Genomic DNA, 15,222 nt, shown 5'->3' with positions numbered 1-15,222 from the left:
TTATCTGTCTGCCAATTCTGAATTTCAGACAGGAAGTAACAGCAATTGGATTAAAGCAATTTTCCACCCGCTAAAAAGAAAAAAGGATAATGTAATCTGAGAGAGCCTATCTAATGCCACTTTCCTGTAAAACAGCACCTGCATATGGTAAAATCGTTATTTATGTCTGACAGTCAATTATCTGACCCCCTAAAAGCTTGAAACCATGTCAGCATTGAAACCCAGTATGTAAAAATATCCAGGACCTCTGAGATGCAACCTTAAAAAACATGCAGTTTAGAGTGAGTTGTATAGCTGTTTTGGTACAGATTTCAGCTAATAAATATTGCAGGTTTGTATCTTCTTAAAGTTCAACAATGAATGTACCAATAAGAAAGCAGTAAATGAAAGTTGATAAACAATTAAATGCACAATGAAAAACTGCAAAAATTAACATTAAGATCAACAGTGACACAATCAATGGGTCAGACATCTGAATAGCACATGAAAAATATAAAGAAAAAAGAAAGCAACAGAAAACAAGCAAATGTTAACAATCTAACTGTTCTAACATTACCATAGCATTTTCTGATTATACATACCCAATCTTATGGAAATTACATAAGCTATGTTTATTAATTAAAAACTTAAAATAAAAAGCAGTGGAGAAAAGAGTAGTAGTAGTAGTAGTAGTAGTAGTAGAATTGCTAGAATACAGTTTCAAATTTTTAAATGTGTTATAACAATAATATACCAGTAATGTTCTCTGTGTAAATACACAGTAATCTATTTTGATACATTATAATGTTCCAGCTGGTGATTATAAAAATATGATATGTATATTGTCATTTTTTCACTTTTTCCATAAAATCCATGAACTAATATAAACAGTAAAATCTAAGCAAATATTATTTATGATAACACTCACAAAATAGTGTCAAATTTCAATATAAGTTTAGAATAGTATACAAGAACATGAAATTAAAACTTTGCAAATATGGGAAAGGGATCATTTGCCACATGTCGTGCCTGCCCTTTTATCTTTTAAACATTAGTTTAAATCTGTTTAAAACGCAAAACCAAACACATTCTTTATAGAGGTGTTTCTGCATAAGAGCTCAACACCTTACCTTAAACATAGCTGATAAAAATATGTAAACTTTCCAAGCTAGTATCACTAAGTAGTAATGCCAAGGCATGGCCTTTTTTCCTACCAAATATTGCAGAAAAGCATTGCAGCTCCCTATTGACTTTGATTGTCCGAAAAAACTCTGCTTGTATGGAAATGTTGGTGTTCATATATAGCTAAAGCACTCCAAATTCAGTCACGCATGACCCACCACCACTTCGCTGCTCACCCACCTGAAACGATAACACCTCCACACACTGTTTGCATCTCATTTGTATATAGGTGGACAAAGGAATTAAATCTCTACAGGTGAATAGGTAAGCTGAGGACTGCTTAGTTTCTAGCAGTAGAAATCACAGAAAACTGTTTAAAGACATGAAAGAGCAAGAATTAGCATATATTTTTGCACATTTATTGTTATTTGAATTTGAATGAACATTTGGAATGGTGCAACAAAAATGTGTAATAAGTAAATATTACAACAAAGAAACAGTTGAAGGAATATTTAACTAATTAGGGTAATTGACAACAGGTTAGTATGTGATCGAGTATAAAAAGTTTATCTTAGAGAGGCACAGTCTTTCAGAAGTAAAGATAGACAGATGTTTACAAATCAGCGAAGTCTACAAATTATGGAACAATTTTAGAATATCTCATTATCAACAGTGCATAATATCATCAAAAGTTTCAGAGAATCTGGAGAAATCTTTGTGTGCAAGCAAGAGGGGCAAAAATATTAGATGCCCCTGATCTGCAGGCCCTCAGTTGTATTAAAAACAGCCATGACTGAGAAATTAAAATCACTGCATGGGCACAGAAACAGAACCAGAAATCATTGCTTTTGAACACAGTTCACGATGCCATCCACAAATGTGGGATAAAGCTTTATCATGCAAAGAAGGAGCCATATTTGAAAATGATCCAGAAATGCCACTATCTTCTTTAGGCCAAAGTTAATTTATAATGGAGTGAGGCAAAGTGGAAAACTTTGCAAAACATGAATTAAAAAAAAATGAATGCCTTATTATAAATGCTCAGTTCAAAAACCTGTATCTTTGTTGGGATGGGGATGCATTAATGCATCACAAAAAATATGACAAAGAAGACCCTGGGCTGTTCCCAGACATTTTTTGTCTGTTGTTAAAAGAAGCTACAACTACACAGTGGTACTCGCCTGTCCCAACTGTTTTGATATTTGTTGGAGCCATCAAACTCAAAATGGCCCTTTTTGGGGGGCGGTAAAATGGCATATTTACATACGTTAATACATTTAATATGTTTTCTAGTGTGAATAAAATATGGGTTTATAAGATTTGCAAATCATTGCAATCTATTATGATTTATATCGTACACAGCATCACAACATTTCAAGAGGGACTCATTATATATACAGTATATATATATATATATATATATATATATATATATATATATATATATATATATATATATATATATATATATATATATATATATATTCTGCTTTTACAATATGACAATGGAACATCTTGATATTGTGAAAGATTCAGTTTAATTTTTTCTTGTTTTTTATGTAAAGTTAAAGAGTTTGATTAAAAACCCTTTAATGTCAATAACCTTTTTTTCTCATGGTTTAAAGGAAGTTGATGAATTACAGGTGGCATGTCAGTCAAGGAATCCTGAATATATTGTAAAAAAGACATTCAAAGCATTTACAATATAATAAAAGAATGTGCTGCTACTGCATGCAAAACTACATTCTACTTTTGATTTGATGTTTAGATGTGGCAAAATAAAGTTTTCTTTATTTATTTTCTAATTTACGTAGTGAATTGCCACTAAACAAGACAAACAATAAAATTGCCAGACAATAGCTTTAGTCTCAGCCAATTTAAATAAAAAAAAAAATTGCAAATCCCTCAGTCAACAAGTGAAGTTGTGCTAGATTAAACATATGATATATATTTTACCAGTGACAATTTCCGTTTTGTTGCCAATCAATTATTTATAAATATTTTTAAATGTTCTTTCAGCATAAAAAGCAGCAAATGACCCTAGATCCATTGTTTAAGCTGATATTTATGCCCTTAGAACTTGCTCTATAATTCAGGCCATTTGTCTTTTCTGAATTGAAACAATGATCTAATCCAATGGAGATCACTAAAACTTGAATTTCTGCATTATAAGATGACAAGAGACAGCAAAAAACCCAAAGAAACGAAGATATCAACAGCTTTAGTCTAAAGAAATGTTCTTTTTCTCACCAATGTTTACCAACTAGCAGCCAGCAATCAAACAACAGCTTCCAAATGTGGATTGTGAAAAGTGACATGTGCTTACTCTAACACAGATGAAGCTAGTGAACTGCATACACTTGAAATCTGCTGCTCAAGCCATGTCACAGGGCAGCATAACACACTTGGAAACTTTTATATAGCCGTGTGAAAATAAAAATACACTAAATTTAAATTCTATAATTTTAGCAGTTTGATGGTCTGGGGCATTCAGATGTGTGTTAACAAAATGGCAAAAAGGAAAGGCTTCAGCAATAATCTTAGTGAAGCAATTGTTGTTGCCCATCAGTTAAGGAACGCTTATAAGGCCATTTTCAAACAATTTAAAATCCATTGAAATACAATGAGATGCATTATGCCCAAGTGGAAAACATTCAAGACATTTGGCAATCTTCCCAGGAGTGGAGGTCCCAAGAAAATCACCCCAAGTTCAAATAATGCAAGGCTCAGAAAAAAACAAATCACTCACTCACTTAGCATGTTAAATGATAAAGTTTGTGAAAGTACTATTAGAAAATAGTTTGGAAGGATAACCTGGATAAAGCCTATTCCCACTAAAAAAAGAGTATGACAGCATAGACTAGGTTTGAAACACTGCATCTGAACAAACCACAAGACTTCTGGAACCATGTTTGTTGGACAGATGAGATAAAAAATAATGATGTCTGGCCACATTTGCATAAATAACTAATACAGAATTTCAGCAAAAAACACCTCATACCGATTGTCAAGAATTTTGGTGGAGGGATGATGATTCCGGTTTGTTTTGCTGCCACCCAGGACCAGGGTAACTTGCAGTTATTGAGTTGGCCATGAACTCCTCTGTATATACCAGAAGTATTCTAAAGTCTAATGTGAAGATGTCACAGCTAGAGCTTGGCCAAAATTGGGTCATGCAACATGACAATGATCCCAAGCGCAACAGAAATGCTAAAAAAAAACAAGTCCAGAAGTCAACCTGACTGGAATGCTGTGTCAGGACCTTAAGAGAGCTATGAATAAACAAACCTCTATCAACTGAATGAACATTGTAAAGATGAGTGAGCCCAAATTCCTCCACAATCATATGAGAGACTGATAAAGTAATACAGAACATGATTACCTAAAGTTATTGCTGATAAAGGTGGTTTTACAAGCTACTGAATCATAAGATATACTTAGTCTTTCCAAGATGTTTTCTCTGTTTTAGCTTTATTTATTTATTAAATCAATAACGACACTGTGGAACATGTGTGTTGTTTCTTATCAGAGGTTGGTTTTTACCTCATTTTAACACCTGATAAGAACAAATGTCATCATATGTAAAATCATAGAATTCGAAGAGGGTGTTTTTTTTTTTTTTTCATTTTCACATAACTGTACATATGCTCACAAACACCTACAGCTATCTAGTGTTGTTGTGATTGGTAGAGGAGTGATAGCATGCTACCACATGCTAACCAGAAAATGTACAGGCAATTTTGTTCCCTTGGCTCTGGGCCTTTGATGGCCACATTATGGACATACAATCAAGAATAAATTATGATTTTAGCCCAAATTGTTCATTGGTATCACTGTTGAGCATCAAACAAATCTAGGGTTAGGGATTTTTCTCAGAATGTGTGTAATACACCATGCAATAACTCCTGAAAGATAACTAATAATTGATAACTGATGGAAATGGGTGTTCGTTTATAGTTTCTATAAATGCAAACCCCTTTTTGAGTGACACAAGCATGTGTGACTAACCTGTAATTTGCAAGTCTCCTTTGTACAGTAAGCAATGCTTTGAGAGTTATTCATAAGATATGTCATCTAACGGGCATGCTACAAATTCAGAATTTAATTCCAATATGATATATAAACAAAACAATGGTAAGCATGAGCAGCATTATGCTAAATACTAGTAGGATTTTTTTTTTAAATATTATTAGCACATATAAAGCTAATTTTAATACAATGATAATTAAAAGCTGTAAATAGAGTATTACTTCTGGAGGGGTGCATATACTAATTGCTGGTTGATGAAGCTGCTAATCATTTCAGTTCATCCATTTATGGTAAATACATACAACAGGGCATTCAAGAAAACTACAACAGAAAGTTTTCACTCCTAATGTTTCTAAACTGAAAGTGTGCATTAGAAAGTGCTATATTCTACCACTGGAGTCAGATAAATACTATTCCTCAGAATTTTTTAAACATACTAATTCGTTTGGCTTTTTAATTTCAATACTAATTAAATTAGATTGTTTGACTTTCTTCACAATTTTTCATAAAGTTTTTCTTTAAAACATTATAATAATTGAATCGCTGCAGTCAAAACAATAACATTCATTCACAGGGATCCAATTATATGAGAGTGAAGATGTTTTCTGTAGTTCTGAATTAACAAAATAATCAGCTAGTGTCCTCTTGGTTACATTTTTCCAATGTATAGCTGATTACATTTCTTACAGGAAAGAAAAAAAGCAGTTTCTGCAGTGGTGAATGAGTGGGGATGGGCAATAAAAACGAATCCATCAGGGCCTTTAATTTTAGTGGCTTTGTAAAATAAATTGCACATGAAATAAATTGAATTGCACACAAGAGTGTCACATGTTTTTTTAGCCTGATATTTTAATCAACGTTTAACAAATAACATGTTTGATGTTTGTGTTCTTGTCTGTAGGAGTTGAGTGGAGTCCATCAAAATGGAAAGTGTCTCAGAAGTGACTTGAAGGATTTTGAAGGTTTTAGTATAATATTCCTGACTGCTTTATTAATAGGATGATGAATAAAGAAGTTCTCTCTCTCTTAGAAATGGACTATGTGAAGGTCAGTTCATTAGCATTTTAGTTAAAGTTTTCTTTTAATAAAAAAAGATTTTTTAAAAAAAAGTTACTTATTGATACTTTAGAAGTAAAATATATATTTGCCTAATGGTCCTGTCACTATGTCAAAGACAAAATGCAGATTCAACCTACAAAAACGTGGAAAAATGCGGAAGCTGTTTTAATCTTCTTACAACTTATACATTTTAGTTGCCAAATTTAATTCCCAACATCAAGCAACAGAAACAGTGGACCATTCTTACTACCTGTCCTGCTGTATACCTTTAATAATCAAAGTCACTAATTGGGCATCACATCAAAGTTCTTATGTATTTGACAAACAATTAAACCAAACTGACAGATAATTAGTTAGTAGTTTGAATTACAAGCATTAAAATATGTTATATTAAGTCAATTACAAGAGTATTCACATATAAAACATGAAAGCTGTCAACACTAATCATGCATTTTTTCTTCCATATATAAGAGTAAGAGTAGTCAATGATGTACAGTTAGTATAGCAGTATAGATTTACTGTCCTCTGAAAATAACTCAATATGCAGCCATTATTGTCAAAATAGCTGCCAACAAAAGTGAGTACACACTAGTGATAACAGCTGTACATCATTTAAGCATGCAAAACCACATGTCCTATTCATCATGTTCATGTTTTGGTCTGCTTGACAGGACCATACTAATTTGTCTATCTTGTATTAGAGCAGTTAAAATTTGGTGCTTTAAATACAATTCCCTCATACCGTCCACTGGATGTTCAACATGGAACCTCATGGAAAATAACTTTCTGAGGATTTAAGAATTACAATTGTAACTTGTATCCACAAAGATGTCCTAGATTATAAGATCAGTACCACCCTGAATCTGAGTTATAGTGCAGTGGCCAGGGTCATACACAGGTTTTCCAAGACGGGTTACACTAGGAACAGGCCTCACAAGAGTCGATCAAAGAAGTTACGTTTTCATGCTGTGAATCATTCGCAGAAGCTGTTGTTTAAAAAAAACAGATGCATGAGTGAGTAAAGCATTGCTTTAAAGGTTACACAAGTAGAAGGTCCACTTGTCAGTCCTCAGATCATATGCCCCACACTGCACAAGTCAGTTTGCATGGCCATTGTCCCAGGAGGAAGCCTCTTCTGAAGCTGGCTCACAAGAAAGCCCACAAACAGTCTGCTAAACACAACCATGTAACATAAACCTCTTTGGCTCAGATGGTGTCCAGCATGTGTGGTGATGCCCTGGTGAGGAGTACCAAGAAAATTGTGTCTAGCCTACAGTCAAGCATGGTGGTGGTAGCATCATAATCTGTGGCTGCTGGTACTGGGGAGCTGCGGTTAATTGAGGGAAACATGGATTCCAACATGTATTGTGACATACTAAAGAAGAACACTATGCACTTCCTTCAGAAACTGGGCTGAACGGCAATTGTCCAACATAATAACGACCCCAAACACACTGCCAAGTTAAAAACTGCCTTGTATTGTCCTTTAAGAAGATGTACTAAAATGGTTGGAAAATGGATATACTATATATAACTATATATACACATATAACACACATGACAGCATATATTTTTTACTGATAGACTTAAGGTAAAAGCTTAAGTCCACTTTATGATTTGAGTGCCAAATAATAAGTTTTAATTGACATTTTTAGTCATCTTAGTCATAATAAATATAAAATATACCCTCCACCAATTAAAAAAATGATAAAAGTCAGAGACTTTTAATCTGCTGCAGGCCTACAAAAATGTATATTTGAATTTATATCTGATTGCGTTACTATTCAACTTTGAATAATCTTTCAAAAAGGCTTAAGCTAATTTAGAACACTGCTGTTAAGAATATTATGTGGACACGTCATTAAATTACTCAAGTAGTTAGATACTTCCCATTACTCTCCTTTTTCTACAGGATTAACTTGAACATGTTAATTCTTGTTTTTAAACTACTAAAAGGCACTCGGCTCTTCACGAAACTCTAAAATATTGGATGGCCAAACTCAGTTAAGTAGTCTCTTGTCAGCTAACAAAATGTAGAATTAGGAAAAGAATGTTGAGGCAGCTTTTTGCCATTTTTCTGTGCTTATCTGGAAGAAAGCTTCATAATGTTAAATATACACACACTTTTACTTCTTTTTCAAATGGAGACTGAAAACATTAATGCTAACCCGTTCCCTTCAGAAACTTTAAGCAATTTTATTGCGCCATTAGAATTCGCTTCATGTGTTTTTACTTGATTAATACCCAATTAATATTTATTTTAATCTTAATTTTACTCTTATCTCTAACTTTATTTTATATTTTTATTTATATATATTTTTATTAAAAGACTACATGAGCCTACATAAATAAACATGTCAGCGTTGCCCTGCATTGTTGAAATACCTCGGCAATGTGCTAAATGCTCTGTGAAACATTAATGTCTTATAAAACATCTTATTATAATCTGCTGCTGTGAAAGCAGCAATGATAGAATCCCCAATTTGACTTATATATATAAGGTTGTTTGCTGTAAATAAATAAATACATAAATAAATAAAGTAATTAATTAATTAACAAATAAATAAATGAATATACATTTATAACTTCTAGCATAGTTCCTCTAATAAGTCTACATATCAATATAAGCCATTCCATTTAAACCGAATGACAAGCAGGATATCTTCTTATTGCTCTTCTTTCTCTCATTGTGCCACTAAGTGAGCACAAAGGCCATGTCTGGATTGTTTTCCTGTTTTACACCACTAGGTGGATCAGTAAATATAGCCTGCACATTGTAGCTAGTCGGCAGGGGTAGGTCTGGTTAGCACAAAAAAATGTGTTAGGAAAAGTGCAGTAAAAACAAAAATATATAAATAAAAAATACAAATAAAAAAAAGCGTAGTCCTTAAGATTTCATATATGACTTTACCGAACGTCAGATGAAGTCGTCCCTGTGTTATTAAGAGCAACAATATAGCTATCGTTTTCTAATTAACTATCCTTTTATACTTTTAGAAAATAAGAGGTAATTTCACACCTTTGATGGGCATGTCATTATAATTATTGTATGCATATATATATATATATATATATATATATATATATATATATATATATATATATATATATATATATAATTGTATATATAATTATTATATGCCATTGATAAAAATGCCATTATGGTAAGTTATACATACACCTATTAGCATAATGGTAGATATTAGAACATGCCCTAAATAATTTAGTCATTTTTGAATGTAATCGCAGTTTCTCCTACGGTCTGAAATTTACTCAGTTTGCATATAAATCATAGTCATAGACAATTGCCCAATACTTATACAAGACCTAACTGTAAGAGTATAAAAATCATTAGATTACTAAATCACATTTTAAATTCAAAACTAAACTAAATGAAAATGACGGACCAAATGATTACAATAACTATTCAAAAATTTGTCACACGATAAAATCCATATTGTTCACTTAGTGCTAAACAAACAAATTAGAAACAAAATGTCCAGTAAAATAAATTTAAAAAAATGAGATTTATTGTCTCTCATTTTTTAGATCTTGCGACAAGATGGGTTCATCTATAGAACATTGATCAAATGAAGAAACCCGACAGCTAATGAAAAGATCAAAATCAGTCTGCTGTTTGTAACAAGTTGGTGTTCCATAGAATTAGATATAAAGATCAGTTTAGAAGGCAAAACCTTTGTCAGTCCTGTATTTATTTACAGAAAAACAAACCTGTTGTATACCTGTATCTTTGAGTAAAACTGAAGGAAGGTGAAGGACACATTAGAAATAGCTGACTACAAGCTGTGAACTTTTGCTCGCATGACTATCCCTTCTCTAGAAAGGCGACACCATAGTAAACATACTGACAAGTAACAAATTACTGTGGGCGTCATATTGTTAGTTGCTCTTGTCTTTCCATGTAGCAGTGAATGAACTCCCAATATTCGCGATCTTCCTACCACCTCCTTTGTGCGTGGGTTTTTATGAAGAGGGGCTTCGCTAAACTATTGTGACTCATTAATGATTAGCTGTAGCTTTTCGTTCCCCCGCCAACGCGTGTCATGTTTTCTAAGTGTGGACCAAATCAGGGAGTTGTAACAGATTCAAAGGTGAATGAGAATGACATGTTTGCAGCAAAATATGAACCAGCGAGTATAATAGATGATAAATGGGTAATGTGCCAGAAAGTCATTTATACAGATGTAAAAGTACAAATTATTATTTTATTTTTTTTACACAAATTGTATGTGCTTCATGTGGGACTATGTAGAATATGTTGCTGCTTCAGTCCCAGCTCAAGGTTTACTGTTCGCTTAACTGAGTTTTGGTAAAAGAGCTTCCCAGTGATTCAATTAAACTTCCTAAAAGTCCAAACTGAAACATGGCGTCACTTCCAATCCAAGTGCTAAACGGATATAAAATCTGAGCAGAGACATCGAACTCTGAATAAACCTCATGTGAGGTCATAAGAATTTAGTTTTCTACAGTAATGTTAAGAGAATGATCCTGTAAATAAAATAAACATTATAACACCATAATTAGCCTGGAAAAAAATAGTACATTTGCAGTGCTATTAATGCCTATGAGGAAAGAGAGGAAGAGGGGTTAAAATCTCAAAAGAACATTTGTCCCTTTCTTCGTTTCTCTTTCTCGCTTTCGGGAGAGCCTTTCACGCGGGGCTTGACATATTCGTGCTGTTATCAGATTGATGGGCCAGTTTGATTGAAGTGGCTTTGTCATGCAAATGTCAAACGCGTGATGGATGGTCACCGTGCGCTGACAAACTTCTGGAGGTCCCCACACCATTGGCGCCGTGACGGCTCACGTGACCAGCAGCTGAGGTATAGATGTGTTATAGGGAAGCAGGAGCAAATACTCTGGAGGTATCGTTTTCTTTTTATTTTCCTCATAACATACTGCTGCGAGGTTGTAGCACAGGGAATTTCGAACTCGTGCATTTTTCTCGTCGCCATCAGACGCGCATGGACAATTCAAAAATGAACTCATTTTTGGAGTACACAATTAGCAACCGGGGAACGAGCACTTATCCGACAAAGTCTGGATACCATCATTTGGATCAGGCTTACTCGGGCCCCTTTCAGTCCGGTGACAGCTATAACGCTGATGGACGACTTTACGTAGGGGGCAGTGCGCCGGCACCCACGGCACAACATCAGCACCAGAGTGGAGGCTATGCGCATCACCAGCACCTAAATCAAACCAGTGGCATGGGCCTTTCAACTTACAATAGCACAGGCTATGGTGCGCACGCCTCTGCCACTCAGGACTACGGCCATCAGCAGTATTTCATGAATCACGAACAGGATGGAATGTATTTTCAGACTTCTGGCTTTGTTTCCCCGAATGTCGGTCCTAATTATGGGTCCTTGGCCGGTTCGTATTGTAGCACGCAGGGAGCAGTTCCGGTGGCGCCATATCAACACCTGAACGGTTGTGAAGACCAGGACCACCAACTCCCATATGGTCAGAATGCATACGCCGACTTATCATCCTGTCAGCAGAAAGAGACAGGCTTGGATCAAATGCCAGGGAAGACCTTTGAATGGATGAAAGTCAAAAGGAACCCTCCTAAAACTGGTGGGTTGCTATTTCAATGTGTTCAAGTGAAATTCGTACACCAGTCGTAGAAATAAGTACTATTGAGTTTTGAACTTGATATTTTCCTACTTTTAAGTACGTTTTACAGCTTTTCTTTGATTATTTTTTTAATACTAAGTGTCTCAATGTTCAAAATCAGACTTCCGGTTTCTGCTCGGGGTAATTTGTCAAACAAAGATGCTTTCTTACCCCTTAAATGGACCTAACTTTGTTTCCTTGCTCTGTGTTAGTTTTCGGTGTCGTTTTATTCATTTTCTTCTTCTCTCCATCCAAGGCTATCTGTCATGTATCTAAAACACCACCCTTACGCACAGGGGCTATTTTAACGTAGTGTACAAACAAAAAGCCATAAAGTAACTTTGGGGAAATTTTTAGCGAATAAGAAATATAGCAAATTTAAATGATAGCTGTAAATTCTTGTAAACTTGCACAGAAAAAAAGCAATATTGTGACTTTATCATTACTTTGTTATGCTATTTTAATGTCGGGAATGTAGGATTTTAATGTGAAAGTTGAATTATTTTAACTATTCAATAATTCTTTCCACACAGCAAAACTGACAGAGTACGGCCTGGGTCCACAAAATACAATCCGAACAAACTTCACCACAAAACAACTCACTGAGCTGGAAAAAGAGTTTCACTTTAGCAAATACCTGACTCGAGCTCGCCGGGTGGAAATCGCAGCCACGCTCGAGCTCAACGAGACCCAGGTGAAGATTTGGTTCCAGAATCGACGGATGAAGCAAAAGAAACGTGAAAAGGAAGGTCTCGCGCCTACATCATCCGCAATCAAGGACTTTGACGAACACTCGGATCATTCAACAACAACATCCCCAGGAACGTCCCCAAGTCCTGAGACCTAACAAAATCAGCCCAACTTAAAGCCCGAATATGAACTGCTGGCCTTTGTAATATAAAATAATATTTCCTTAAACATTCCAGATCTTGTCGAAAAAGACCTTCATATTGAAATAGGACACAGGTTATGCATTTACCTTCCTTTTGACCTAAAGAGAAGCTAACATTTTGTCCTACAGCAATTGTATAAGATGAACTCCCTTTTTTTAATGTCTAGGCTAATTCAGGGTATACGCTAATTCCGACTTGAATCCCAAAGTCGGTAACGCACTTTTAGCATGTTTACAAGTCTCTATGTAGACTTCTCAAATTAAAGGGAGTCTACGAGAGTAAAAAAAAAAAAAAACTTTTTTAAAGGCGTTTCTTTGATTGTGAGTATGTAGCTATATGTTACATAAGATGGCTATGTCTTAAACTTTAATTCGACCGTTTGCACTATGCGGTTACAGGGTACAGGCCTTCACGCCACTGAAGCACCTCACATTGTTATGACTGTAATCCCAACTGAATGAATGAGTGAAATGATTTGTACTATTCGGTGCTTACTTTTGACACCTAAACCAGAACACAAAATGCGGTGTATTTAATGATGATTTTTTGCTTTTGCTTTTGCAGGGGATATATGTGTATTCGTTACACCTTTATTTCAATTTCATATCACGAACAAATGTTTTTGAGACTTGTAGTGTGCAGCTGTTTAGGATGAATTCAGGGTTATTTCGTGTTTTTTTGTTATCCAAAATCCTTTTGTTATATATTGGTGTAAACACAGACTGGCTGAGTTTTATTAGTTAGTCTGGATGTTTGAACGAAAATCTTATTTCAAATATGGCTCTACCTCAAATAATCAAAATTAATAATAAAAAAAATATTTTTTACTGATTTACCGGGCTTAACAATTTTTATTTTTTTTGCAGCTTTGTGACATGCATGGTTCATTCATCAACCCAACCACTTCTAGGTAACAGCTTTATTTTGGTCATCGACCGCGATTAAACTGCAGCTAATCGCAAAACCATCGAGAGCAGTGCAAAGGATAACGCAAAGACAATGTTTCCTTTAAATAGACTGACGATAATTGAACATAATTTATACGAACACCAACACACACACACACACACACACACACACACACACACACACACACACACACACACGCACGCACGCACACGCACGCACGTTCACACGCGCGCGTGCGCACAGCACTTTACCGAGACAGTGATGAATTGAGAAGCCGTGATTGTGTGGTTCTGTGGAGTAGAGTTGACCTTTTTACCTTTGCGCGCCTCTGGGAGCTCTAAACAAGTAAATAAACTCAAAAACACTCCGTAACAGCTGGACAAACTGCAGGAAAAAAATAAAATAACAATTATTCATACTTAAAAATATTGAGTGTCCAGTTCTAAACAAAGTTGCTAAATTCATTATTCGACTGTATTTTTAAATCGTCGATTTGTTTTAATGATGCATTAATAGAAGCATCTTTGCAAAAGTATTTAAGGGCATCATACCTTAAACTGGTTCAATGCTGAACTAAAAAACAAATAGAAAAAAACAACAACAACAACAACCACAAGTTACAAATTTAGACACTTGGCTTTATACAATGTCAGGCAAATAAGCAAACTGTTATTTCAAAACACCGACTAATTTTTGTTGTAAATAAAATAATTTAGAGTCGAATATTGATTACATTTTTGTTGCATGCAACAAAATATATATTTTTTAATCATAAAATTTTGATTATGATCAAACACTGCAGACATTTTTGTCTTGCTGAGAGAAACGACAGAGACATACAATGCCATTTAAGCTTAAAGACATACAGGCCATATTACAGTATCTCTCAGGGTGTTTTTTTCAGTTTTTTCTATAAATACGTAGACTAAATATTATGCTGGTAAACACAAGAAGGTAAAGTGACCCAAATCCATGCTAACTCTAGCATTTTACTCCACGAGGAAGGTATTTTATGGCCATCTGCTTGCGCAGTTGGTGTGGATTTCAGTCACGCTGTTCGGGGCGGTTGTCCTGCATCCCCAACCCCCTACATACCCCAAAAAGAGCTTTGATCACACTGCCGTTCCCCGCGGTCAACATCCCAAGTCTGCATTGAAACGCAAAGAGGCCAAATCAAACGGAGCAGGGTTTACGCAGAGGTCACCGTTAAAATCAGGTAAAGTCCTACATACAGTATAAAGCAATTGTCCAATCCAAGCACTCGATAATTATTTTTTTGTTTAATATCCACTTAAATAGGCTTTAAAGTGTGAAAAACTTATTATATGTAAGAAATCATTGCACCTCATTTACACCCCCCTCCAAAAATATTTTTTTTATAAATAAATAATACAATTACATACAAAACAATTTCAATTTTGTTCTTAAAATGCACAATTTGTATAAAACTTATTTGTACCCTTTTGAAGTTTCAGACTGTTGATGCCTACATGAATCGCACGTATTCACAAACGTTAAAATACTCGATAAAAAAGAAAGAATCACTGAACATAGCATATATCTATATTCCACAAACAGAGATCATGTCTTA

The 15,222-nt window shown here is 34.7% G+C and overlaps 1 protein-coding gene across 1 annotated transcript; it reads left to right on the top strand.

Annotated features, from left to right (window-relative positions):
* The first annotated feature begins 10,840 nt into the window (after positions 1–10,840).
* hoxb1a (homeobox B1a) lies at positions 10,841–13,498 on the top strand. The gene is made up of 2 exons (XM_083566342.1): positions 10,841–11,790; positions 12,363–13,498. The coding sequence occupies exons 1-2, from the start codon at positions 11,040–11,042 to the stop codon at positions 12,674–12,676; spliced, it is 1,065 nt and encodes a 354-aa protein (XP_083422468.1). The 5' UTR covers positions 10,841–11,039; the 3' UTR covers positions 12,677–13,498.
* The last annotated feature ends 1,724 nt before the right edge of the window (positions 13,499–15,222 follow it).

This window comes from Silurus aristotelis (genome assembly GCF_946808225.1).
Source record: "Silurus aristotelis genome assembly, chromosome: 17".
NCBI lineage: Eukaryota > Metazoa > Chordata > Actinopteri > Siluriformes > Siluridae > Silurus > Silurus aristotelis.
Note: the sequence above shows the minus strand (reverse complement) of the source record. Positions and strands in the feature narration are given on the sequence as shown.